The following is a 27,440-nucleotide window of genomic DNA, read 5'->3' as shown; positions in this document are numbered from 1 at the left end:
GACTGCCTTGATTTTTCAGTTATTACAAATTTTCTGTTGTGACAAGGGTGCAGTCTTACCACTTTTCTATCAATCTTTTAGTGGAAAATATTTGAGTTTTCCTTCTGACAGGTTTCACCTTATACAGGTCCCAGCTTTTGCAGTTGTCCTGTAATGACATAAAGGTTTCTGAATATGCCCACTAACCAGTCACATTTCTGGATTGCAAAAACAAGTCTTTTTAGCATCAAAGCAAACTCTACTGCCTCTCTACATTGTGACACCATTCTTTCAAAAGGGCCAGCATGAATTTTAATTACCACTCTTCTCTCCCTAACTTTCGTAACAGGCAGTTTAAGAATAAAATACTGATGAATTATTAGTACTTCTATTATTCATCAACAAAAAGTCTGAGGAAAATCATTCTTGAGAATTAACATCTTAAGCTAAAAGAAATTTAGTATAGTTAAATATAAAAATATTTGATGAATCGTTTGGATCTAAGTACTCAATACTGGGGGCAAAGCAGTACTTTCATACACCTCCACAGCAATAAGCCTGAAAGTGAATACAGCTGCCAAAAAGATATCAAATACAAACTTGACAAGTGCTGAAGAGTTAAAAGAACAAATATAAGGAAAGACAAATAAAGGAAAAGACCAGTCTCTCTGAATGGTAAGTAGGTATGCACACCTACAGAAATATACCCTATTTGTAAAGTCAGCTTTGGCTAATGTCAACAATGAAGTAACTTAAAAGCAAGTTAATATCTGGTTACTGAGAAATTGATACTAAAGCCTAAAAACAATTTTTTTTCCCAACTAAATTTTCACTACCTGTTATCTGACACTTTACCCTCAAATGTGTTAACAAATTCATACTTCACAATACTTAACATCAAACCAAGGTTTTAACATACTGGATCTTATTCACTGGTGTTATCTAAGCAGAGTCCTGGTACAGTGCCACAGGATAAGCACTGGACCACAAAATTAGTTTAAACTCTAAGGTTGGTGGTTCAAATTCACCAGTCAGTCCTTGGAAACCCTATATAAGGTTGCTATGAGTCGAAACCGACTCGATGGCATTTAACAACATTATCTATACAGGGTAGTTTAAACTAGCTGACAGCCAACATGCTTCAAGATCTAGAATTCAATGATTCAATGTACGAGTCTAAGTCTGCAGTTTTTAAACCTGTGATTGTTCTTTATCAAACTGCTAATGTACTCTCAGCATCTCTTAGTGTCTCTGGTTTCTAAGGAAAATTTTGTCCTGGCAAGTCTCTGTAGTCATAGTCTAACAGGAATAGTTTTGTATATATCTTCTTCCAACTCAAATCAGGGAATGGTGTCAGTGTCTCTACTAGGTATCCATGTGGTACTTTACACCATCATACCTCAAATGAAAATGAGACAGGAGAGTTTAGTGTAACTAGAGTCACAAGAGAGCCTTAAGACTGGTAAGTGGGAATGTTGAAGGCTCTAACCTTCCATAACTAATACAACAATAGCTGGTCTCTTAAGAGGTAAAGAATGAAACTGTCCCAGAAACATTACATAATATTCAAAGAGAGGAAAGACCCATGCACTCAGCATAACAGGCTGAGAATATAGACTTAAAGATTCTAATCTATCCTGGATAAGATCTACAAGATCCAATTTCTAAAATGCAAAGTTTCATGGAGAAATGCATCCCTGCAAATGTCTTAAAGTACCATCCTTCCGAAGTAAGGCTATGGTGACCCTGGGCCAGCCTCTCTGAAATGCCAATGGGATCCTTTGAGGCAAGTGAAAAGTAAGCTCTGAGAGACTACTGAATTTAAGTGCCATGACTACTTCAGTACTCATCTAACCTAGAGAACCAGGGTGATGATCTCACCAGAAAAGGACAGCTGGAGAAGAAGAGATGGATCAGTCATTTCAAAAGTACACTATTACCTTGGGGTGGCAGGACAGGACATTCTGAGAGACAGAAAAGAAAATTAGAATTCCAACAAAGGAGCCAATAATTACTGTGTGTACCAGAGTAAATAGGCTTGTCTCAACAGATCTAGTTTCTCTGAGAACTGGGAAATAACATGACAGCCAACATGAAAGGTTATTTTCTTAATCTTTTAAGACCAGTGTGTCCTCACCTCATTTTGACTTTTATCTATCTGAGTCACTATCACTCAATTAAATCTGCACCTCAGCTTAAGCCAATATAAAAATATATACATGTTTACTGTAGAAAGAGCAATGCCACCACTTAGGATCATTTCATTAAACTATGAACATTCTGTTAGCTTAAGACAGACTATGTATCATTCCAGAACAATCATTCTAATGAAATATAGACTGAAGACTGGGACCCTGAAATGAAGTTACAATTGGCAATTCACATACTTATGTTATTTATAGTATCTATTACTGGAAAGCAGTAAAGAGAACAAGCTTCAGTCTAAATAAAGTGATGCTTACTATGGCAAGAATAAACAACCATATACTAATAGTCATTCCTTATTTACAGACATTAGGGCGCTAAACATGACCTACTGCTATATACACACAAAATAGACATAAGATGATGCGTTTAGAGGAACCCTAATACTCTAAACTGTAAGGAGTTACTATTAAATAAAGGGGGAGAAAATCCACAAATACCCTTCCATTTAATTTATGGATAGGAAGATTAGAAAGGCTGCCTAGTCAATATGCCATAATTCCCAATGCTATTATATGAGAGGACTTCAAAGTTTGTGGGAAAATGGAATGAAAAGATAATGGAATCTTTCTTGAACTTTCTGAAAGTTAGTTAGTACAGCAATGTGTTTAGGATCAAAACTAATTTTTAATCCTAACAACATAATGCCAATTTGAAACACCCAAGATACTATTATTTCCCTATACCAAAAAGGTTGCCTCAAAGAAAAATAGATTAATTGGCAAATCATGAATTCAGGTTTGGAGACTTGGTTTCTAAAGATTGGTAACCTTGGACATGTCACAGCCTCAGTCTCAATACAAGAAAAGGATGACCCCTCGCTAGCCCCTGTCTATTTGGCCCTAGAATGAAAATGAGAAGAAAACTCTACAAGGCACTCTAAGCTCTCAGACACACAGGCTATTCAAACATGAATGGTTTTCATTTACAGACTCAGTCAATCAGATAACCTCCTGGAAGACATTGTTACCTGATAGTTTCTAAAATCAACTTTGGACTTATCAAGTCCATCATAAGGAAACAAGTTTACAGGCTACAAAATTTTTTAAAGTCATTAGGACTGAGTTTTGTTAAAAATCTACAAAAGTAGATATAAAAGTAATAATTTTCCTAAAGCATACAAGCTTAATAAAATCATGCAATTTAAAAAAGTATCAGATTGATGAAAAGAAAGTAGATACATTATTACCTTCCTTCATCTTTTATGAAAGACAAAGGGCAGTGTTGAGGAGCACATTATGGACACAGAATTACATAATCCGTAGAGCTTTTCCCTAGCATCTTTTATACTGTGTCCTCACCAAAAAAAAAAAAAAAAAAATCACTTCACTTGTGATAAACAGATTCCCATTCATGATAATAGCAACTAAGTACCAAGTCATGTCAAGACAGAGGGTTCTTTAAGTACACAATTTCTGTAGTATCCTCCAAAAACACACTACTATGCCCAGAAATTTTTGCTTGTGGCCCCTCTCCTGAACAAGCTATTTATTATTACACTCTATGAATGACAAGGTATGCATGTCAAACTTTACTGGTGGTCAATTTGTACCGTAACATCCTTGGTCTCTAAGTTGCTATAACTTTTTAAACAAAAACGTAAAGGCCATTTACAGATAGATGGCAAGTCTTCTGAGAAGAAACTATATGAGGAAAAAACGTTTTAACAAAGATGCAATATGATCTCAGAATTAAATGTTCCCTCTAAAAAGTCAACCTCAACATTCACATCTATCTAATCAAGTAAGGCAATCTAGCACAAAAGCAGTATCAACTTTTCTTAAGTTTCTAGAAATTTCTCTTCCACTTGGAAACTATTTGCTAAATAACGAATTTTACCAAATATCAATAACGAAGCTAGATAATTAGTGTAGTACAAGTAATCATCTGTTTGGCATAAGTTATCAAACACTGCGCGGGGGCTACTGATTCTCAGACTATATATATGTTGTTGTTAAGTGCCACAGAGTCGATTCCAACCCATAGCAACCTTGTATAGGGTTTCCGAGGAACAGCTGGTGAGCTTGAATATAAACAACCTTAATCTGACCGTGAGGCTCATCGGGAATGTTTACTTCATTTTCTCCCCCAGAATTGTTTAACAATACAATTATGACATGTAACTTTATGAAGACAGAGTTGGTGGTTATTTGGGTATGGCAAAGGCAGAAAAACAGAAAGGGGGGTGGGAAGGAAAGGAAGTGGAACAAAATTTCCCCCAACATTCTAGAGCCTGGTGGTACAGAACAGATACAAGGGAACATCCATCCTTTCTTTTGGCAATCAGAATCCATAGGCTCATACAAACAAAATGAACCTAGCAAACTAACTTGTCCTGAAAAAAGTACCACACAAGCACATTTTCAGCACATCATCTGGTTGTACATTATCTAAGATATCAATTTAAAATAATAACGAATTACAGATACAGAAAAAAAAAATCTTTGAAATGAGCAGGTCTGCAATTTTAGGATGAGACAGATTACCAGACTTGGCAATGCAGACAATATACCTATTCTTGGTATCTTCATGTAGATTCTAAGCGCTGTGAGAATAGTTGGTCTCTCCTTACTTTGGTATAAAAAAATTTAAACCACATTTGCACACTTCAGTCTATTAAACAAATTTTGCTTCATTTACACTGAAGATTTACTTTCCTCTATCTCTAAGAAAATAAAGTCTTGCAAATAGATGATTTTCTGCTAAGTAAAATTTGGCTAAACCTACACCATAAACAATGCCTGAGATGCAACAGTTACATTTTTTTTTTCTTAACAAAGACCAGTATTTGCTTAAGTTAGTGTCTCACCATATCCTTAAAAGTCCATACCCATAGCCACTGAGTCAATTCTGACTCAGAGCAACCCTAGAGGACAGAATAGAACTGCCCCATAGTGTTTTCAAGGCTGTCATCTTTATATGGAAGCAGACTGCCACATCTTTCTCCCACAGAGGCTGGTGGGGTCGAACTGCTGATCTTTTGGGTTAGCAGTCAAAAGCTTAACCACTATGCCACCAGGACTCCTTTAAAAGTTCATACAGAGAAATAAACAAACATGAAAATTCCAAGAGAACACACAGCAAAAAGTCCAATATTTAGTATTAGTTTAACTTTTGGAGTCTCTTCCAGCATTTGTAAACAAACAGCCTCCTCCTCCATCAGGTCTCTGAGACTCCTCTTGCTGAGGCTCTTACTTTTAAAGCCACAAAACCAGTCTATGAAGTTCCAGTAACGGCTTCTAGCCTCTGTTTCTTTCTTTCTCTCTTTCTCACCCATGAGAGCTGCTTGCCCATTGGAGTAAGCATCCACTGGTGTTTCTGCCTCAGAGTGACCTAAGGAAGCCACTGGGTTTCCCTCCTCTCTACATGTCACCAGAAGATTCACATCTTCAGGCTGAAGGCCCTTAATGCTGTCTTCAGACTTCCCGTTGGGAATGTGGTTGATGGCCTCACTATTCTCACTGCATCTCAGAATGCTTTTCTCTTGCATTTTATATGGTTCATCTTTCAGAGAGCAGCTCTCCTTAACCACCAGGTTCTTCTTAGACCAGAAGGTGGTGGTACGAATCTGTTCTTTTGTAGGAGGTGGTGTGAGAAGGCTAACAATTACAGTAATGAGGCCTGTGACCCAAAACAGTGCAGTGGCCACATACATGTAATGAATGTCTTTGATAAAGCCTGGTCTATCATCATGTTGGTCACATTCTGGGGCACGGTAGACAAAGGCCAGCGTCAAACGTACTGCTCCAAGAACAAAGCCAGCCATTCCACCATAGAAAGCCCCTTGTTCATTGCAGCGCTTCCAGAAAATTGCCAGAAGGAACAGGGCAGCAACTGGGGGTGTCAGATAATCTGCCACCTCTTGAATGTAAAGGTACATCTGGCCTCCTTGCATCTCCACAATGATTGGCACCCATGCAATACTGATCACCACCATAAAAGCCACAAATATCCTCCCCACAATCATTAGTTCCCGGGAGCTTGCACTCTTGCGGATGAGTTTGTACACATCAAGGGTGAATATGGTGCTGGCACTGTTAAAGATAGAGTCCAAGTCACTCATCAGCGCTGCAATCATCACAGCCATCATTAGGCCCCGGAGGCCTACAGGAACCAACTTCATCACCAGGCGAGGGTAGGCAATATTGGAGCAGCCTGCTCTGCTTCCACAAACTTGCATGCAGTGTTCTGGGTTGATGCAAGCTATATCATCAACAAAAAGTATCCTGGAAATCATTCCTGGGACCACTATGATAAACATTGGCAGAAGCTTCAAGAAGCCAGCCATAAGAGTAGAGCCTTTGGCATGGGCAATGTTTTTGGCCGCTAAAACCCTCTGCACGATGACTTGGTCCGCACACCAGTACCATACTGAAGCTGGGGTCTGCCCAAGAATGAATCCAGGCCAAGGGACATCTTCATCTGTTGGATTCCGCAACATTTTCAGAGCATCTTCCTTAGGGGTGACATTACAATATTTTGTGTTGGAAAGGTTGTATGTCAGCAAGATGGAAGGGATATTAGGAGATGCAGCCATGTATCTTCTCTTAACTTCCTGAAACCCGCCAATCTCCATCATGCTAATAACCATTAGGGTCAGTGCTCCAACGATCATGAGCAGAGCCTGTAGAGTATCTGTGTATATCACTGCAACAAGGCCTCCAGTGACAGTCAGCAAGGCAGTCATACCAATAAGCAAGATGACAGATACATAAAGGTTCCAACCCAACGACTCTTGGATAAAGAGGGCACCTGAATACAGATCCACTGAGAGCTTGGTGAAGATATACAGGATCAGAGACAAGGCTGCAAAATACACCTGAATCCTATGGCCACCAAATCGCTTGGACAAGTATTCAGGCATGGTGTATACCCCTGACCGGATGTAAATTGGGATGAAAACCCATCCTAGAAGTTGCAAAAGCAGTAAGGCATTGAATTCCCATGCGCCCACAGCAAATCCACTTGCAGCTCCAGATCCTGCCAGCCCAATGAAGTGTTCACTCCCAATATTGCTCACAAACAGAGAGGCACCAATTGCTACCCAGGTCATAGAGCGCCCCGCCAGGAAGTATCCGCTCACGGTGCTTCGATTAGACTTCCACATGGCAAAAAAACCAATGCACATGACCAGGATAAAATACAGAGCCACTATGGCAATGTCTGCTGTCTCCAATACAGCCCTCATTTTTGGTAACTTTGTGATAAAAGCTTCCAATGATAGAAGTGTCCAATTTTTTTTTTTTTTATTAGTACCCTCAGCCAAGTCTGTAAAACCATACGTGAACTGGACTACACAGAGCAACACAGGAGGTCAAAGTCTTTGTCCTTTGGTTTGCTGTCTTGATGGTGGTGGTTGTGATAAACTTTGAAGGAGACAGTTTAAATTTTCCTCCGCTTCTTAATTGGGATTGAGAACTTAGCTCGTACTCTTAATCCATCTCCACAAGACCATCAGCATTTACTCAGGTGCTGGAGGAGAAATTCTGAGTTGCAGCTAAGTCTAGTGAAGCCTACTGTACCAACCCTGCAAGGCAGCAAAGACAAAAGACAAATTAGAGGAGGGTCTCACCAAGTGATGAGGAAACTTTCAGTCTAGCAAACACATGGCGCAACAAAACATTCTTTATAAAAAGAAAACAAAAATTTAAAATACACTTCTGTTCCACAGAAAAAACAGCAATCTATACTTCTGAAGCTGGCACTTGGACATCAGTGAGACTATGTATCATTCTGAAATAGGTACAAAAATATACCAACTTTATAGCTAAGTGGGTCTAACTTCTCCAGGAACTAAGAGCTGACTACATGACACTGTTCTTTCTTGTCTTAATGGGGTGGTCTCAGAATAGAATAGGCACCAAGATCTTAAAGAATCTGCAATGCTTTGGGGGGGGAGGGGAGACGGACGGACAGACGGACTAATTACTAATCTTAAATGCACCAAAATTAACTTCAAGTACTATAAATTTCAAGAGTATAAAGCATTTTTTATGGTCCAGTTAGGGCCTAGATGAAAAAGGCAGGTGGTACTTACTATGGGATATCATCAACACCCAGAGTCTTTAAACACAGAGAGCAAAGCTGATTTAGTTTGTGCCAATCTTCTGCTATAAAACAAAACTTGCCTAAAATTCTAACTGCATATGAATATCTGTTCATTATCTTATAGTAACTTAAGATTTATCCAATGACTCCACCTTAAAGAAAATATGACACTTCGCACTAGAAACATACAACTTACAAAAAGACCCTAAAATTGTCATCTTTCTTCTGACTAGAATATGTTAGAAGATTTTTTAATTTATTTACAAGATACAATTTTCTTCTTTCTCATTAGGTAACATATCCGAGAACCTCTGCGAGGATAAAGGCAATGGCTCAAGGTTGAAATTTGTTAAGTAATTTTTCCTCTTACTATTTTTTTGCTGTTGTTGTTGAAGGCGAGGGAAGGGAAAATTCTTGGAGGATGGGAAGAATAAGAGATATGTGGTTATTATTATATCTTCCAAACCTAAACAAAATAAATATTTCCCAACCAGTAATGTCAAGTCATTATTAGTAAGTCAGTAACAGTTATTTTTAAATCCTGGATTAACATAACTACTCTACAAAGCAGATATTAAAATTTACTTAAAATTAGGCATATGTACATATTTGATGTTTTTCTCCTGAAAAAGAAATTCTGAATTTTTAAAGCAAATTTAAAATGCAGCTGTTAAATAACAGATCACTGTGAAAACCAGTATTACTCAACCCAATAACATCCACAAGTTCATGTCTCTGTGACGTCTCCGTTCATATTAAGACAACCTCAGAGTAAAATATTTATCTGTGCTAGAAAACGATGTTGCTTTTTGATATATAGGCATTTACCTTTAAATGATGCAAAAACTATCTCCGTTTAAAACTTTTCAAAATATATATATACCCCATTGGCAAGTAAGAGCTGGAAATAATGCCTCAAGATAAATACCCTAAAGAATTAGGTTACTAGTTCTAATTCATCAAGCTGCCTAGACAGAAACATCTTTATGCCTTTTTTAAGCATAAAGCATTTTATAAAAGTTATGCTAAGAAATCTGATTAAAATCCTTCCTTCCAAAAAAAATCTATGCTAATAATGACTGATAAAAATAAAATTGCCACAAGATAAAAGCACTAAAACACACTATGTTGGGAGCTGTAACTGCCAAATCTTAAATTATTGGTCACATATCTTTGAACACTTACCACACCCCCCAAAAACACTTTCACATTTTTAAATAAATATTTCAATACAATATTAAGAGTCAACTAAATTTTTAATAAAACCTAATTATATGACTAATGTTGTTATTAAGCACTGTTGAGTCAATTCCAGTGCATAGCGACACTGTATTAGGTTTCCAAAGAGTCACTGGTGAGCTTGAACCACCAACTTTGTGGTTCAAACCCATCTTGTAGTCCAGCTCATTAACCCACAGCATCACACCATGACTCCATATGACTAATAGACATTAGTTAAAAGAGTATCATCTTTAATGTTTCCATGTAAGTTGTTGTTATGAGCCATGGAGTCGGTTCCGACTCATAGCTACCCTGCACAGTTTCCGAGGCTGTAAGTCTTTATGGGAGCAGAAAGCCTCATCTTTCTCCCGTGGAACAGCTGGTAGTTTCGAACTGCTGACCTTGAGGTCAACACTGTGCTACCAGAGGAACAGGTCTTAATTACAACAATATGGTTGTTGTTGTTGTTGTTGTTAAGTGCCGTCACCGACCCATAGCATTAGCAGTTCTGAAATGCTGCCTTCAATAGAGTTCAGCTCTTCCTGCCACCCAGCATGTAAGCCATACCATTGCCCCTCATTTCAGGTTATACAGATAAGTCTAGCTCACATGTCTTCTCAATGACAGTAACTGAATATGTGTTTCTACAACAAGAGACAAAAAAGCACCCAGAAATTTGTTTGATTGTTTTTTGCTTTTCATGAGGGTGGAAGTGAGGGAAGGATGGTTGTTTCAACAGCTTATCTGTTCAGAGAATGAACTGTTCAGAAACAAAACAAGTACTTCCTCCCTCACTAGGAAGCACTGCTATCAAGATTAAGTAGCATTGCTTTTCACTGTCAAATACGAGGGGGTTTCAAAAGTTCATGGAAATTTTAATGAAAACACAATGGAATTTTTCCACGAACTTTTTGAAGCACCCCCTTTTTATACATGTGAAATAGGCATCTATCTTAGTCATATTCAGCACCCTGCTGAGTTGCTAGACTGGTCAAATTTCCCACGCTAGGTCTGACTTCTTAACTTCCCTAGAAAAGTAGGTAAACTAGAGAGAAAAGACATGTTCTGGCCACAAAAAGGTGGAAGAAGAAAGAGGGCAAACACTAGCTCAAGGCTGAGTCCTCAACTCTTTTGCCTCCTCAGACCCTTCAATGCTAGTTGCCTCTCACTGGATACCAGTGAACAGGTTTTCCACTGGAGCAGGTTTTTAGATTTTTCCTTTTTTTTTTTTTAATTCAGAGCTAAAGCGCACCTGGAAAAGATTCGGAAAGGAAAAACAAAACCAAAAATGGGTCAACTAACGATGTTCTTGTTGTTAAGTGCCATCAAGTCAGTTCTGAGGAGCAGCTGATGGGTTTTGAACTGACCTTGTGGTTTGCAGCCCAATGCTGATCTTATAGTGCCATTTCAGGAAGTATAAAATATAGACTATACAATACAATACAATGTGATGAAATTTCATTTCCTAGTCAAGAATCAGTCTTGGATTTCAACCTTTCAAGATACAAGTTGCACATACCCTAAAAATGGTTCCAAATATTACATAGAAACTTTGTATATTTTATCTTTCTTTTAAAGCAGTAAATATTTTTGACATAAAAAATACAACACTTCCAGGGTTTCCTTTATTTTTAGGAAGCATATACATTGAGAAAAATTTTTCTCCAGCTGAAATGAAACTTTCATTTGTATTTTCATATTTATAGGACCAAACTGGTTCACAGTTCGAGTAAACTGTGTAAGCGAGAAATGTGGTGGTGGTACTTGTTTGCTATCAAGTTGGTTCTGATTCACAGTGACCCGGTGTAGGGTCTCCAAAACTATAAATCTTTACAGGAACAGAAAGTCTCCTCTTTCTCCCGCTGAGCAACTCAAGAATTCTAACTACTGACTTTACAATCAGCAGTCCAATGCATAGCCCACTATGCTCCCACAGCTCCTGCAGTGAGAAATGTAGGACCAGAAACAAAACAGCCATTAACTATGAAATGTGGGTTAGACCATTGGTATTATATTTTTAAGGAAAACAACACTTTCCAAAATGAGAATTAAGATTTCTAGACTGGTAAAGAAACAGTCCACTAATAGTGGTGGGCAGCTTCTGCCAAACCTCAACCACAAGAGTATTTTGAAAAACAGTAGACTGCCCTCCAAGGCAGCAACTTCTTTCTTAGAAAGTGAGGTTTTATTGACAGCTTTACACAGATTTAAAATACAATTTCAGTAGTTTCATGTATTTGAGTGAACGGAATTATGACTAAAGAATTCATCCAAATACAAAAAAGACTACAAAAAAGTATGTTACATTTGACCAACTGGAAAGAAGAACCAAATTAAAATCAGTTACTAAACTACTGAAATTATTCTGGGACATTCTGGATAAAGAAGGACTTATATAGCCACCTGTCATTCAAAAAAATAAACTAGAGAAGGATCAAGAAAAACAATCCTTAAGCTCAGTCAGGACTCTGAATTCAAAGAGGCACTTGGGCAAACAAAGGTGAGAAGACTGTGGTGACCCTAAAACTAACCAAATAATGATCTATTTGGCTCTGAAGTCTATTTTAAAATCTTATTTTCTAAATTGTAATCACCTTTCTGTAACCTACCAAAACTAAAAACTCAAAAGCAAATCCAAAACTTTGTTTTCTCCCACCCCTACCCCCTCAAATAGCAATATACAGACTCTGACTTACTACCACCAAATTTTGAGGGAGAAAGATGAGGCTACCTGCTCTCATTAAATGACAGTCTTGGAAACCCTATATAGAGTTGCTGTGAGTCAAAATAGACTCAGTGGCATGGGTTTGTTTGTTGTTTTATAAGAGGTAAAATACAAGAGAAAACAAAATTTTTGTAAAGTTCAACTTACAGACATTTCATACATGTTTTCACTTCTGTCATTTTGATTCAAGGTCCAATAAAGCAAATCCAACTAAGGGAATAGATTAATAGTACTTGACAGAATAAAAACATACTTGTTTAGAATATTTCTTAAACCTTGCTTACTTAAAATGCACAGCATGTATATAATATCAATCATTTATAAATGACACTCAAAAATAATGCAAGTTTTCCTAATACAACTGACATGAACTCAAGCCAATTTTAATTTACAGTGTAGCTGATATATGTATAATTAGTGACATTTAAGAAGTTTGACTTTAAATCTTCTCTTTGACAAAACTTTTCTATTATACCTAAACGCTCAGCTGTTCAACTTATTTAAAAGCACTTAAGTGCATGGAACACTGATTAGCTTCCAGGGCTTCATATGGTTTTCAAAAAGCCCCATTCCCCCAACCCTGTGCCAACAAGAAGAGCTCTAACTTTTCATCAGCTTCACATATAAGAATAGAGGATATAGAGATGGAAGTTTTCCAATGGAAGTAAACACTTTCTTCAACTAAAATCTCATTACCCTAGAAAAGTTTATCAACACAACACAGGATTTATCATTTTGCCCAAGCCTCCCACTCTTCTTCAAGAAATTCTATTTTAATCTGCTTTTATCAATATAAGAAAGTATGGTGGCACTATGGATGAGGTAGGCTGTTAACTGCAAAATCTACAGTTCAAACCCACCAGCTGTTACACAGAACAAATTTGAGGCTGTTTGTGGCTGTCAAGATTGACAGGAAACCCCCATGTAAGGTCGCTTACGAGTCAGAATTGATTCAATGGCAGTGGGTTTGGTTTGGATTCTATCAATACAGAGATTTGGATTGCATGTATTTTTTTTTTTTTTTAATAAAAGAAGCATCAGAATTAAAACCTCCTGAATATAGGAGAATTAAGACTTCCTGCATATGGGAGTGACTGGGAAACTACCACTGGTTTTAACCAAATGTGGATGATCCCCACAGGTTAAGCATTGGACTGTTAACCAAAAGATTAGTGGTTCAAACCCACCAGTCACTCTGAACACACCAATCATTCTGTGAGAGATAGAAGAGGCAGTATGCTTCAGTAAAGATTTACAGCCTTAGAAACCCTAGGGAGCAGTGGTGCTGTCCTATAGGGTCACTGAGTCAGAAGGGACTCAGCTGCAGCAGGTATGGTTTGGGTGGATGGTACTCTATCTCACATATGGAGCAATCTCCAATAACCAATAAGGAAATATGAGAGAAATGAAAATGTGAACAAAGTGGAAGCCTATGTTATGATAACACATCATTCCAATGATTAAACATATATGTAACACATAAATAGAAAGAATTTAAGAGGCTCAGCACTATCCACATTTCAGACCGGTTATTAGGGTAAGTTAGGTATAAATAATGGAAATGAAAAAGTTTTTGAAACTGACACTGAGTTATGTTCTAACACCTTCTAGATAGTTGTTCTAGAGTTTTACATGCATCCTCTAATACTCTAATCCTTACAACAAGCATGAAGTACAATTATTATGACCATTTTAAAGATGAAAAAAACTGAAAAATCAAAGAGATAGTATATATAAGTTGCCCCAGGATATAGTTATTGTTGTTTAAGCCAGTTTGCACACCTACCTGTCTCAATAGTTCCTTCTCTTATTCACTATGTAAGACACATGGAAAAATATTTCATAATTAGCAGGAAGAAATATTAACTGAAAGAGGTTATTCTACATCATCTATAGTTTAAAATTATGCTTATACACTAAATACTCCAGACAAATATATAAAAATGTTTAAATAACGTGCCAGCCGCACATACAATGAATTCATGAGGCATTTGCATGTTTCTGTGTGACTTGGTGGGAGCATGGTGGTTCCACAGGATAAGCACTGGACTGCTAGCCACAAGATTAGCAGTTAGGCACCAGCCGTGCCTCAGGAGAAAGATAAGACATTCTGCTCCCAAAAAGATTTAAAGCCTCGGAAACCCAGTCCAGGGTTGAGTCAAAACTGACTCCATGGCACTTAACAACACAAATGTGAATTCATAAAGGTATAGAGATTAAAAACAAAAGAAATCCCTTGCTGTTTTAAGTGCTGTTGAGTCAGTTCTGACTCATAGCAACCCTGCATAGGGTTTCCAACGAATGGCTGATTAACTGCCAACCTTGTAATTCAAAAACTGACCTTGCGGTCCAGTGCTTAATCCTATAGCACCACACTGGATGGATCGAGTCCTGGTGGCGTTGTGGGTTAATGCGCTGGACTGCAAAGCTGGTTTGAACTGCAAGGTCGGCAGTTCAAACTCACCAGCCACTCTTTGGAAACCCTATACAGGGCCACTATGAGTCAGGACCAATTTGACAACACTTAACAACAGCAACCACACTTGATTAAAAAAAAACTTGATGATCAGCTAAAAATCCCAGGCTTATCAAGGTTCTGACCATTCCAAGTCCAAAACACTTGCCTCCCTTGTCTTTTACCATTGCCAGTTAGTCCTTTTATCAAAGAATAAAGAAATTAAGTATCACAGTCTACTCAACACTTGACCTGTCACCACAGGTTACATGAATGCATCTAAGCTATCTTCTCCTGCTAACTCCCCTATCTTTAAGACATAAGTTACAGGTGCAAGGGTTCTCATGGTGAAATCTATGAACCACTGTTCTTAATGTTTGAGACCTATTCCTGTCTGGGGAATCCTGGTGTGGAGCTGTGGGTTCATTTGCTGGACTGCAATGTTGGTTTGAACCACAAGGTCGACAATTCAAGTTTTCACCAACTGCTCCTTGGAAACCCTACACAGGGTCTCTGTGAATTGGAACTGACTCAATGACACTTAACAATTCCTATTTGGAGGTCTGAAAATGTTTTATCATCTACGTTAAATTTATTCTGGTTTGTCTTCCCAGCATGGACTGGCAACTCCATCCTTAAAATTAAACCTCAGTTTCTTCATCAACACACATCCAATTCATTAGAAAAACTGTTGACTCTACCATTAAAATACACAGAATCTGACCACTCATCAACGTCAACCAGGATTGAGATGAGCCAAATCACTATCCCATCTCCTCCCATAATTGCCCTAGACTTGTCACCTGTCTCCATCTGTTTGTCCTTGGCCCACTATAGTACATAAACACATTGAGCAGTCACCCCTGTTCACAATGTACAAACAAGCCTCTGAGCCTGTGTTGACCATTGATATGGTCTCACAGTGCCTAGTACACAGTCTTACACCTTGTAGGTGCTTGTATGTTATTAGTACCTAAGTACTAATTACTACCTGATTAAGAGTACTAAACAGTCACAATACTTTATACAACTATTAATTTGTGTGTGGGGGGGTGGGGGGTGGGTGTTTGCATTGTGTTTAAAAAAAACCTGTATCTAGAGCCACCATCTCACCCAACCTACCCTGCACTTCTTTCAATGTACTGAATTGCAGGGTCAGGTCAGCAGTTTGAAACTACCAGCTGCTCCGCAGGAGAAAGATGAGGCTTTCTGCTCCTGTAAAGATTTACAGCCTCGGAAACCTGTTCAGGGTCGCTATGGGTCGGAACCGACTCAAAGGCACTTAACGACAATAATGCGTTGACCTACAATTTCATTTTTAAGATTCATCTACCCCATCTCTAGTGAACTGGGTAGGAGACCCTTAACTAAAGCAGCAGTGTAATCTCATGCCAATCCTGAGAGTAAAGATAACTTTGGGGGGGGGGGGGGTACGCAGGAGGCAATTATATCCTGGGCCAAATAGGAAGAACATACAGAACCTGCATTGTTTATTTGCAATATGCTAGCTGTTCACAAGACAAAGATGAGGCGTTCTGCTCCCGTAAAGATATACAGCCTCGGAAACCCTGTACGGCACATAACCACCACCACCATTATGGAGTCCTGGTGTGGCGTTGTGGGTTAATGCACCCGACTGCAAAGCCGTTTGAACTGCAAGGTCAGCGGTTCAACCTCACCAGCTGCTCCTTGGAAACCCTATACAGGGTCGCTATGGGTCAGAACCAACTCAACAGCACTTAACAACTAAGGATTTGGTGTTGGGTTGCTGCAGCTGCTGCTAACTACAAGGTCAGTCGTTCCATACCGCACTCACCAGCTGTTCCACAGGAGGAAGAAAAAACCAAAGTCAGTGTCATATAGTGTCCAATTCCTTATAACTACCAATTCCAACTCCCAATATGCAGTTTCAGAGTAGTAATAATAATAATCATATACCAAAAAAGTCAAAGAAATTAAGCCCAAAATAAAATTGGGATTGTCATTGTTGTTAGGTGCCATCGAGTCGGCACCAACTCATAGCAACCTTATGCACAGCAGAATGAAACACTGCCCGATCCTGGGCCAACCTCACTACTGTTGCCACGCTTGAGCCCATCGATCTGCCACTTGGCCAATCCATCTTGTTGGGGGATTAAAAGTACATTAAAAAATTATCTTGTGAAATACTTTATTTCGAACTTGGACTGCCTTACAACATGATTACTAAGAAAGCAATGTTGTTAAGTGCCACAGCTGGTTCTAACTCATGATGACACTGTTTAGAGCTTCCAAGGAGCAACTGGTGGGCTTGAACCATCAACCTTGCAGCCAGAGTGCAGTGCTTACACTACAGTGCCACACCAGGAGCCAATAAGCATGCTAATTAAATAGATACATTCCAGCAACCTATGGTATAATTTAAAATAATGCTATTTTATTTGAATTTTTTATAAGAATAAGTACCAATAGGAATGGGTCAAATCTCTTAAAATCACCAGTTTAAAAGGAAAAATGTAGTTTTCTAATGCTTTGTTGTGCCAAAAATAAAGTACTAAGTGGAAAAACTCATACTGCAGCATAACAGACTGGACTCGCATCTGGTGATTCTACTGAAAAAGGGTCATCCTTATTAAAGTCTTAACAACTTGGCAACTAGCAATCAAGTGTTTTTGTTGTTTTTTTTAACCCGATACCTACTACAAATCACCTAAACAATCAAGAGTCTATCTAATGTAATTCATTTCTTTAGATTTTCCCCATATCTTTTTCACTTTTCCCAGTCTTCCCACACCTAAAAACAAATGGAGCCCAAGTACTAGTTAAATAAAGATGGGAGAGAAGGGCACAAAGACCAGACACAAATGGATTAATCCTTAATGAGAAGTCCCAGAATGCACAGTACATGCCATTACCTGTTGTATAAACGACATACAGCTGTTTGACAAAAAGGACAGTCTTCTAAGCTGATAGAGGTCATGAAGTGCATTATATACACTACATATCCAATGCAAACACTGGGCGCCTTGCTTAATGAACATACAAGCTATTTATTATTTCGTAGGGCTCAGGTTCTCTAATTCAAATATTGACTGAGCGAGTACTGTATTCCAGCTATAGATTCTGACACTTACACACATATAAAATCTCATCTGTGGACTCTTTCAATCAATATGGTGGGAATACAGGAAAACCTAGGCACTAAAGTTTAGTAACTTGCCGAAGATCACAAAAACAATTTAATTTAAAAACTATCTAGAAGGTCATGTTACCAATGTATCTTCATTATTCTCATCTTACAGATGCAGAACTGAGAATCCAGAAAGGTTAATTCCTCCAAAATCCCTAAGTAGTAGGTGCCTGGAACCAAAGCCAGGCTGATATCTCAGTGTCATCTTTGTTATTCCACCGTAACAACTAGTATCCTCATTCAGGAACTTATGTTCTTCAATTCATTTAGAAAACAATAATCAAGAGTACTTACTGAAACACAAGACTTCAGATCCAAAAAATGAAAAGGAATAAACACTAAAGTGGGGAGTCAAAATCACACTTACATACCTTAAACATAGTAAGTTTAGCACATAAATAGACACACAGGGACCAATTTTAATACGGGCCAAATACTTGGGGGAGTAGGATCTAAACCTATAAATGCATCATCTACAACTTCCAGTTGCACTTTCATTGAAGTGGAAAAGTTTAAGAGATCCATGTAAAGCAGCCTGCAGATTTTTCTGGAATATTGTTACTCTTCCTCCCAAGTGTTTACAGACATAGCAGGCAAACCTGCAACAAATTCTGCAACAATTCTTCTCACTACTCATCTTTATCAAGTCTTTCCAAAGCATCTAACTTGATTTCCATAGAAAAACAGTTCGAGCTCATTTTATCAGTTATGGCATCTAATTAAATAAACCAAGATTGTTGTTATTAAGTGCAGTTGGTTCCGACCCATAGCAACCCTGTATAGGGTTTTCATTGTGACCCTGTATAGGGTTTTCCAAGAAGTGGCTGATGGGTTTGAACCACCAACCATGTGGTTCAAACTGACCTTATGGTCCTGCACATTATCATACAGCACCACACCAGGACTCCAAACCAAGATTATCTGCCATAAAATAGTCAACACAACATTTTGGTAAGCATGCAACAAACCCTATATAAACAAAGTGCAACAGACTTCTGGAAAGCAGCCTACTAGCAACATGAGGTCAGCATGTTTTATCACATCAAACAACTGTTTGAGAGAGCTTTAAAAGGAGTGAACCCTACAAGGTAGCCAAGTAAGCATCTATCACAAGTGCAAAGCACAGCAGATGACAGAAATGAAACAGACTTGACCAGCAATGGAGCTAAGACACCTTTACCAATTATATAACACAACGCATAAACAATCCATTTGGTATACGACAGAAAAACACCATACATGCTCAAGATAGATTATAGTTTGCATTCTAACAGTGCAAGTTCTCAAATATTTGTTAAATGTACTGAATGAATTAAAATGTACTTGAGACAGCTTTTCATGGATGTAGTGTGGCAAGATGGAAAGACAGGATATTCTAAGAAAAGCAGCAGTATGACACAGGAATCAAGAAAAGGATTTTGCAGCTTTGTTTACTTGGCACATGGGACAGAAAATGAGAGTGACTGAGGAATGTGGTTGGAAATAGGGTTTGGAGTGAGCTCAGAGAAGGTGTTGGATGGCAGCCTTCATTCTGATTGTCTGTGAATGGCATACTGTAATTTGGCAACAGTGTGGACACAACTAGTATGGGAAGGCACTGAATGAGTCACAAAGACACCATAACTATCCTGTGTATTCTTTCCTTGTTAAAAATGAACTCTTGTTAAGTATTTTAAATGTAAGAACATCTCTTTTTGCACTCCAAGAAGTATATTTCTGGGTATTAACTACCCTATCCCTTAACAGTACAGTGAACCTACAGGAGTCCAAACAAGAAACACAGAGTCAACCCAAGCAAGACAAGACAGGAACAGAAAGAATAGTTGTTCAATACCAGGTGAGAGGAGATAGAGGCATGATAGAGACATCATACACAGAAATAAACTAGACAAGTTTTGGGGTCAGCAGCACATGATGTTTTAAACCATACCAAGGGATAGCCAGGAGGTCTATACCCACAGAGAGTGGGAAATGCCCGACCTGTCAGTTCTCTGCTACAAAGACTGGTGAGCCATCCACATAAAGATCAAAGATACATAGGAGGCAGGGAAAAAGAGAAATCAAAACCTGCAATCAGCACTCTAAGTAGCCAACCAAACCTAGAAAGCGATGTGTGTCTGTGCACTCTAAATCAGAGATGAATACATTTCATCTGAAAGGGTACAGACTAAATATAAACAAATCAGCAAGGCCATGTATGATGCTGTAGGATAAGCAAGGTAGGTATGAACCGTAAGATCGGTGGTTCAAACCCACCAGCCTCTCCTCAGAAACCCTGTACAGGTTCACTGAGTCGGAATTGACTCAGTGGCACTTAACAATAACAACTTGTTCCAATACAGCTTTTTTATGACGTTTCACATGTCATAAAATATCCTTTGATGGTTTTCAATTTTGAAATATAAATTCATTTCTTAGCTCACAGGTCAAATGAATTTGGTCAGTGGAGCCTAATCTGCCAAGTAACACTCTAGATTAAAGACTGGATATACCTGTCCTTTTCATAGCTTTTCCTTTATAAAAATAACTTACCATTTCATTTGACCAATTCCTTAATCATGAGTTCCTTAAATAATGGTTAACTACATGTTTATCAGGACTCCTGGTGGGGCACTGGACTGTGAACCACAAGGTCTGCAGTTCAAACTCACCAGTTGCTCCGTGGAAACCCTGTAAGTTGGAACCGACTCAACAGCAATTAACAACAAAATGTCTATCCATGAGTCCTAGTGTGGCATTGTAGGATGATAAGCACAGGACCACAAGGTCGGTGGTTCAAATCCACCAACCACACCTATGTAACCTATACAAGGTCGCAATCAGTCAGAAACAACTCGAAGGCACTAATGAACCACACGTCTGTTCATTGGTTAAGATCTTTATTGGCTAATAATATTAACTTCCACTAAAAAATAGGTGCTCATCTTGAGAAAATAAATTCATAAAAACATTAGAAATTAATCTTAACATACAATTGTTAAGTATATTAAAGGAGCAGTGATATTTAAATACATTGCAAAAGTGAGTAACTACACTCTTTCATCCCTCTATCCTTTCTTTCACATCCAATCTAATTACATCTCTAAATTCCAGATTTCTTTTAGATAAATTATACCTATGTGCATAGGGACGTTATGAGTCGTTACCAACTCAATGGCACCTAACAACAACCACAATGAACACAGCAAACGTACTCAATGAAAAGTATTACTTTAGAATGTGTCCCTCATTGACTGCTGCCAAACTTGCGTCTAAAGTGATATTATAACCTAAAAGTTGGAAAGATTCAATTGCTGTCTCATTTAAGTACTAGCTGTAACCGAAATTTTAAAAACCTATAAACATCAACAGTGAACGCATGAGTCATGAATAAAAATGGAGAGAATAAAATTAATGCAGAATATCAACTCCTGACAAGCATCTTCATCCATACAAACCATATTTGATGAGGAAGGACTCCTTACCCCCAAGCCACTCCTTGTACTTTAGCTGTAGCTCAGGGGCAGAACAGGATTCCTTCTTCAATCACTTTCTGTGGAAATAAGCTGTAACCCAAGAAAACTTTAATACCAAATAAAAATACAGTAGTCCACAAGAGTCAAAGCCTTTCACCACTAAATAACCTACTTTAAACTGTCTTCTGACAGCAAGAACAAAGCCGTTTCCATTTTCATTAATATCTCCCACCACCTGAGAGCTGAAATGTCACTATTTCCTAGTTATCAAAAGCTGCCAAGAAAGCAACAATGACGTGCGGTGGCCGGTCCCATGATGAGTTCATTGCCACCCTAGTCTTCCCAAAAGGGCTAAAAAATGCAAACTCTTATAGATTGTTGTTATGTGCCATCAAGTCAGTTCTGACCTATAGTGACCCTGTATAGGGGTTCCAAGGAGCGGCTGGTGTGTTTAAGCCACTGTCCTTAGTAGCTCAAATGACTTTGCAGTCCAGCACATTTAATCCACAGCACCACACCAGGGCTCAGAAAAGTCTGATGTGGATACAACTGTAGAATAATCACAAAACTTTTAACAAGTTTTCTAATCAAATGGGCTTGAATAAAGAAAACGTTTTCTCCGCAATGAGAAAATCTGATTTTTACTTTTTATGAACTAATTACCACTGTTTTTGCGAGCTCTAAAATTATAAATCCCAGGTTTATAAATTAAACTCAGCACACAGTATATAACTCCTTACCTACTAAGAACTCGTGTTATTTTTAAATATAATCAATTTTTCAACAAAATTAAAAATTAAATGTGGCTATTAAACATAGTAGCCAACTTACAAATCTTTTAAAAAGAGAAATTATTTCAGATCCCCAAAGGAGCTATCTTTTCCTTTATCTCTGTTAGTGAAAAATATGACAGAGCATATAAATGCTATTTTACTGTGTACTCATGTATTCATTAAGTTAGCTGTTATTTATACCAATAATCAAATTTTTCAAGTAAGAATTCCTGAAATAAAAATTTCACAACATGGTTTTTTCCCCCACGACTTTCACAACTCTAAATGTCAACTATGGTCATTGTCTGGGCAAATGGAATAAAACATAATTAAACTGTCCCTAAATTAAGTTACCAAACAGAAATGTAGTAGAGTTTGGGGTGTTTTTTCCTCCTCAAAATTTCTCTTCCTATAGCCTTCCCAAGAGTCAACAAAGTTTATACCACTTTTTGAAGGCTTTTCTACACAATTACACCAGTCATTCAATTCTTCTGCCTTTCTTAAAATCTAATTTTCAAAATAAGCTACCTCTCCTATACCTGAACATTTCCACAGCTGGGGCACAGGGTAGAGGTGGAGAGAGAACTCACCATCTCACAGGCAATCCATTTCCTTTCCAGTTGTTATATAAGGTCTTCCTCACATTGAGATGAGACTTGCCTGGCCGCATAAGACTGCAGCCAGTGGTCCTTCCACAATTGTTTGAATACTGTTTTCCAGGAGTGAATATAACTCTTCCAAAGCTATCTGATCAGGCAGAACTTTGATTTTTCTTATTCTGGAGACTCTTCTACAAATATGGTCTGGTCTTACAACCACAATGGCATCCTCTTTTTCAAATGGCTCTAGTCACCACCTTTAAAGGCTACGTTTCAAAGCTTGTATTACTTGTCTATAGTTCAGAATACAACCACACTTTACCTACTTTCCATGCTAAATTAACAGTAGGAAGAAAATAGAAATGAAGAGCTTAAAATACAGAGATAAAATTCAAGTTAGATCAATTTCTTCTTGGGAGAACACCGTGGAAGTGCACTAACAGCAGACATATCATCAGTGGGTTAGGGAACTCCCAATTTTAAACTGATAAAACAGATAGCATTGGATCTTCTAAGTGACTGATTTACACATAACTATGGTTAGTTCAATAGGGACTCATTTGGTATAATATGCCCCAAAACCTGACTTTCAGTGTGGACTCTCAGAAAACAATTTTGCTACAGTATCTCCAAAACAAGAGATGCTCTGGGAGCCTCAACACAATATCGCACTTTTAGTTTTTTAATTAAATTTATATGCTCAGTTTTGAGGAAGCAAACCCATTGCTATCAAGACAATTCTGACTCAGAGCCATTGTACAGGGCACAGTAAAATTGCCTCATAGGGTTTCCAAGGCTTTAATCTTTATAGCAGCAGACGGTCACATCTTTCTCCAGCAGAGTAGCTGATAGGTTCCAACCACCAACTTTTCAGTTAACAGTTAACCACTGTGCTACCAGGGCAAAGTAAGAGTCAAAGAAAATAATGTAGGATATAAGACCAGGACTGCTGTTCAGGCCTACAGAGTACCACAGAAACAACTGGAAGTACTTCAGGTTCTTAACTTCAATGTCTGATATCAAGAATTCTCTTTTAAAATACAGATTTCCTCAATTCCCAAGCAAAAATCATTTGGTGGGTGGGAAGAAATAATCCGCTACATTAGAGGCAAACTATAATAAATCATACAGTGTTCAGAATTTAAGTCTTCAAAATATGCATTATGAAACTGAGGCATAATAGCCTTCCTACAGCAGTGGTAAACAGAGGTTTCCCCAAGGGTAAGCTCACCACGGCATTTTAAATTAAATAAATACAAGGTTAGCTTTTTCATTTACTTTTCCACACTTAGCCTATTTTAGAGCCCAATTTTCCTACACTGAAAGCAAGCAAATTTGTCCAAAACCAATAAGTCTATGTATTTGCTACACATTTACAACATCCTCAAAGATAAGTTTTGAACAAAAAGCGAGGTTTGTTTTTGTTTCTTTGATTGCTCCATCTTATTTAGGTCAAGGATCTCAGCATAACTTAGCCATAGGCAGTCTCCTCTTCCCTGGGAGGAGCTCACCTTGATTATGAGCTTTCTAAGATTTTCTTCCCCTGCCTCCTGCCAGGATTTCAAGGAAGGTTATTATTTTAACCAAACTGAAGTGAAAAAATACATGCTGCACCCAGACTATGAGTTCTAGTTCTTAGCAGGATACAAAAAGTATGGCAAATACATTTAAACAATATACTTACAGCCATTCTAATCAATGTACTGGCTAGCTATGCCAAAAACAAATAACAAAGCATTTACATTTCAAGTGTTACTAAGTTGAATCAGCAATTGTTACATATTTGTGTGTGTGTATGTATGTATGTATGTATATATGCTTCAAAAAACTCATTAAAAAAGAGTTAAAAGACAATGGAATTTTTCACTACCTTTTTAAAGTCCACTCATATTTTTACAATAAGAAAAATAAACAGTGTATGCGCCTTGGAACCCCAATACAGACTTGCTCTGAGTTGGAACCGACTTCACTGCACTTAACAAGGTACTTAGTAATCCCCTCCTTCCTAAGACAATGAAGGAGGTAAAAATGATAACCAAATCAGGTTCTATAGCATCTCCCTTAAAAGCATGTTGTTAAGTGCCGTGGAGTCAGTTCCGACCCATAGCGACCTTGTACAGGGTTTCCAAGGCTGTAAATCTTTACGGGAGCAGAAAGCCTCATCTTTCTCCCGCGGAGCAGCTGGAAGTCTCGAACTGCTGACCTTAAGACCTTAAGGTTCGCAGCCCAATTTGTAATCACTATGCTACCAGAGCTCCTTCTCTTAAAAGCATAGGGGAGGGCGTAAGTCATTTCACTTGTGTTCTTATAAGATGCTCTTCATGTCTGTGTTCTTAACCTATTGCAGGTCTATCGTGCTGAGGCCCTGGAGAGCTGGAACACTGAAAATGCTAAACAATACCATTTTAACTTCAGGAAAGAGAAAGACTAGTCAGATTCTCTGGACCGAATCAAAAGGTGCTGGTTGATACTGGGCAAGGTACCAATGAAGACCTTTCCTTCAATTTCCTAATGCTGTGTAATTGTTACCTGTTTCCCCCCAGTGGAACCTGGACCACGATCCTAAATGTTAAGTTCAACCAAACTTTATGTAATAGCTACTCTTCAAAACTGGCTTAAACCCCAATTCATATCATTTATAAAACGTGTCCATGACTCTAGCACTGCAGAAGGTATGCTTACAAAGCTCAGACGTGGTCACTTATTATACCTGAAAAAAAATAATAAAGGGCATCCACCACGATCTACATTACCAAATTCAGGGAGGAATGGGGATTCGGCGACGACGGCTTGGCGGACCACCAGACCCAGAACAGAGGACGACGAAGAGCTGCCTCCAGGCCGCGCGGGGGTCCCTGTCCTCGGCCACACCATCACCTGCCAGGAACGGGCTGCAGGTCCGCTTACTGTCCCTCCAAACCTGAAATCCCTACCTCAAGAGCACTCAAAAGCAGGGGAGGTGGGGAGAGGCACACGTTTCTTCCGAAGGCGCAAGTAAGGCCACACAACGCGGATGAATGAACCTGGGCTAAGGGCACCCGGAGCAAGGCTGTCGCTGAAGTCAGAAAAAGAGAAGTCAAAGAAGGTTTAACGTGAGAACGGTTAGGAACCACCGTGGTACAGACAACGCCACACACATGCTTTGAAGGACGATTTTATTGAGCGCGGGCCGTTCCCGGAAGGCAGGCGGACGCGAGCAGCGGTGGCGGGCGGCGGCGGAGTGGGGACGCAGCGGGCGGCGGGGCCGGCGACGAGGTGGCTTCATGAAGGCGGGCGCGGGGCCGGAGCCGGAGGCGGGCTGGGCGGTCGCGCGTGTCTTCCCGCGGACCTTCCTGGAGCCCGTAGCCGGGCTGGGACAAGGACCTGGGCCGCCCCGCCCCCCGCCCAGGGCCGCGTGCGAGGCACACCCTCCACCTCCCGCGCCCAGCGCACGCTACTCGCTAGCCCCTTAAGCCACGCGGGGAGAAGGCCCGGGGTCCCGCCGGCCGGGACGCGCGGCCTAGCGGCTGTGGGAACACACACACAGAAAGGCGGGCTCTGAGGGGGAAGGTCACTTACCCGCTGCATGGCTTTCAGGATCAAAGCCAGCTCGTAGCGGGGCATGCCGGAACGTAAGGCGAGCGGCTCCGGAACGAACCGATTGTCAAGACACGGCAGAGGTGCAAGGCGCCGGCAGCACGGAGAAGAGGGTGCCTACTGGACTACTAGACTCCCGGATGGCGAAAGCACTCTGGCCGAGCGAGCCAGGGCTTAAAGGCGCTGCTGGCAGCTGCGCAGACGGTGCGTCACGCCCCCTTCACGCCACGCCCCCTTCACGCCACGCCTCCCGCACGGACAGGCCCCGTGCTGCTCCTTAGGGCCAGTTGTCTACCTCTACATCCCCGCATTGCTGGGCAAGGCGGCCTCTCGCCCGTATACCCTGCTTACCCTCCGCTGACTAATGGCAGCGCGGCAGGCTCGTCTGGGAACGGCTGCACTGTACCGCCCCCGGCGTTGTGCCTGCTACCTAGGGTTCTGGATCCCTCTGGAACTTTCCATGTCTTCCCTCTCCTGTGCCGAGGGCGAACCTGCGCGTGCGCTGCGGTATCTCTGATGCGCGCGCCCTTCACCCAAGACTTAACCCGCGGATGGTGCCAGCCGGTTCCTACGCTGCTCAAGGCAGGCGAGCAGCGTGCCCTGGGCTCTCGATGTAGAGGGCTGCTCACGCCGCCCCGGGAGTTCCCCGCAGCAGCCTTCGTCCGCAGCCCTGCGGTCGTCGCTTGGGTTCGAGGCTGGCTGCATCCTCGCTGGCTGGGTCACCTTTTCAGCGAGCGGCAACTGCTCCTCAGGGGTAACCGGCAATGTTGCGCCAAGGCATCTGCTGTGGTGCCCGCCGGACCTGACCTGCCAGTGATTGTCAAGGGCAGGCTAATACTTTAACTCAAACTAAATAGTCGTTAAATATTTGTTCAGCGTTCATCGAGAGCATCAACTGAGTACTTGGAAGGCCGTTTAGCCCTCTGGGATCAGATTTGAGACAGTGGAGATATGTGATTCTGCGCTCCCGAATCCCAAAACAGGCTCTAGTGCCCTGCACACCTCTGACTGTGCTCTCCCTGGCAAAATGTGCTAAACACAGTTTTCTCCAGCTCCTCTGCTTAGAGATTTAAGCCCCTGCAACACTCGCCCTTTCCTAACCCAATAAAGGTGTCTATCAGACTGCAAAATCGTCTGAACTACAAGGTTAGTAGTTCAAGCTCACTAGCTGCTCCTTGGAAACGCTATATAGGGTCGCTATGGGTCGGAATCTACTCCATGACACTTAACAACAA

The 27,440-nt window shown here is 39.9% G+C and overlaps 2 protein-coding genes across 2 annotated transcripts in view; both read right to left on the bottom strand.

Annotated features, from left to right (window-relative positions):
* MRPS6 (mitochondrial ribosomal protein S6) overlaps window positions 1-26,276 on the bottom strand; it is an 88,134-nt gene extending 61,858 nt beyond the window's left edge. Inside the window, exon 1 of the mRNA XM_006862550.1 lies at window positions 26,188-26,276. Within this exon, the coding sequence (XP_006862612.1) occupies window positions 26,188-26,232 (45 nt within the window). The 5' untranslated portion in view covers window positions 26,233-26,276. The remainder of the gene's footprint in view (window positions 1-26,187) is intronic.
* On the bottom strand, window positions 5,219-7,372 carry SLC5A3 (solute carrier family 5 (sodium/myo-inositol cotransporter), member 3). The gene has a single exon (XM_006862549.1). The coding sequence runs from the start codon at window positions 7,370-7,372 to the stop codon at window positions 5,219-5,221; it is 2,154 nt and encodes a 717-aa protein (XP_006862611.1).
* Window positions 26,277-27,440: the final 1,164 nt, after the last annotated feature.

Source organism: Chrysochloris asiatica, unplaced genomic scaffold, assembly GCF_000296735.1.
Source record: "Chrysochloris asiatica unplaced genomic scaffold, ChrAsi1.0 scaffold00049, whole genome shotgun sequence".
NCBI lineage: Eukaryota > Metazoa > Chordata > Mammalia > Afrosoricida > Chrysochloridae > Chrysochloris > Chrysochloris asiatica.
The sequence above is the reverse complement of the archived record's forward strand: the minus strand, read 5'-3'. Positions and strand labels throughout refer to the sequence as shown.

What these genes read in the sequence shown, in the direction of transcription:
- SLC5A3 (XM_006862549.1), bottom strand. Translation starts at nt 7,372, where the DNA reads ATGAGGGCTGTATTGGAGACAGCAGACATTGCCATAGTGGCTCTGTAT.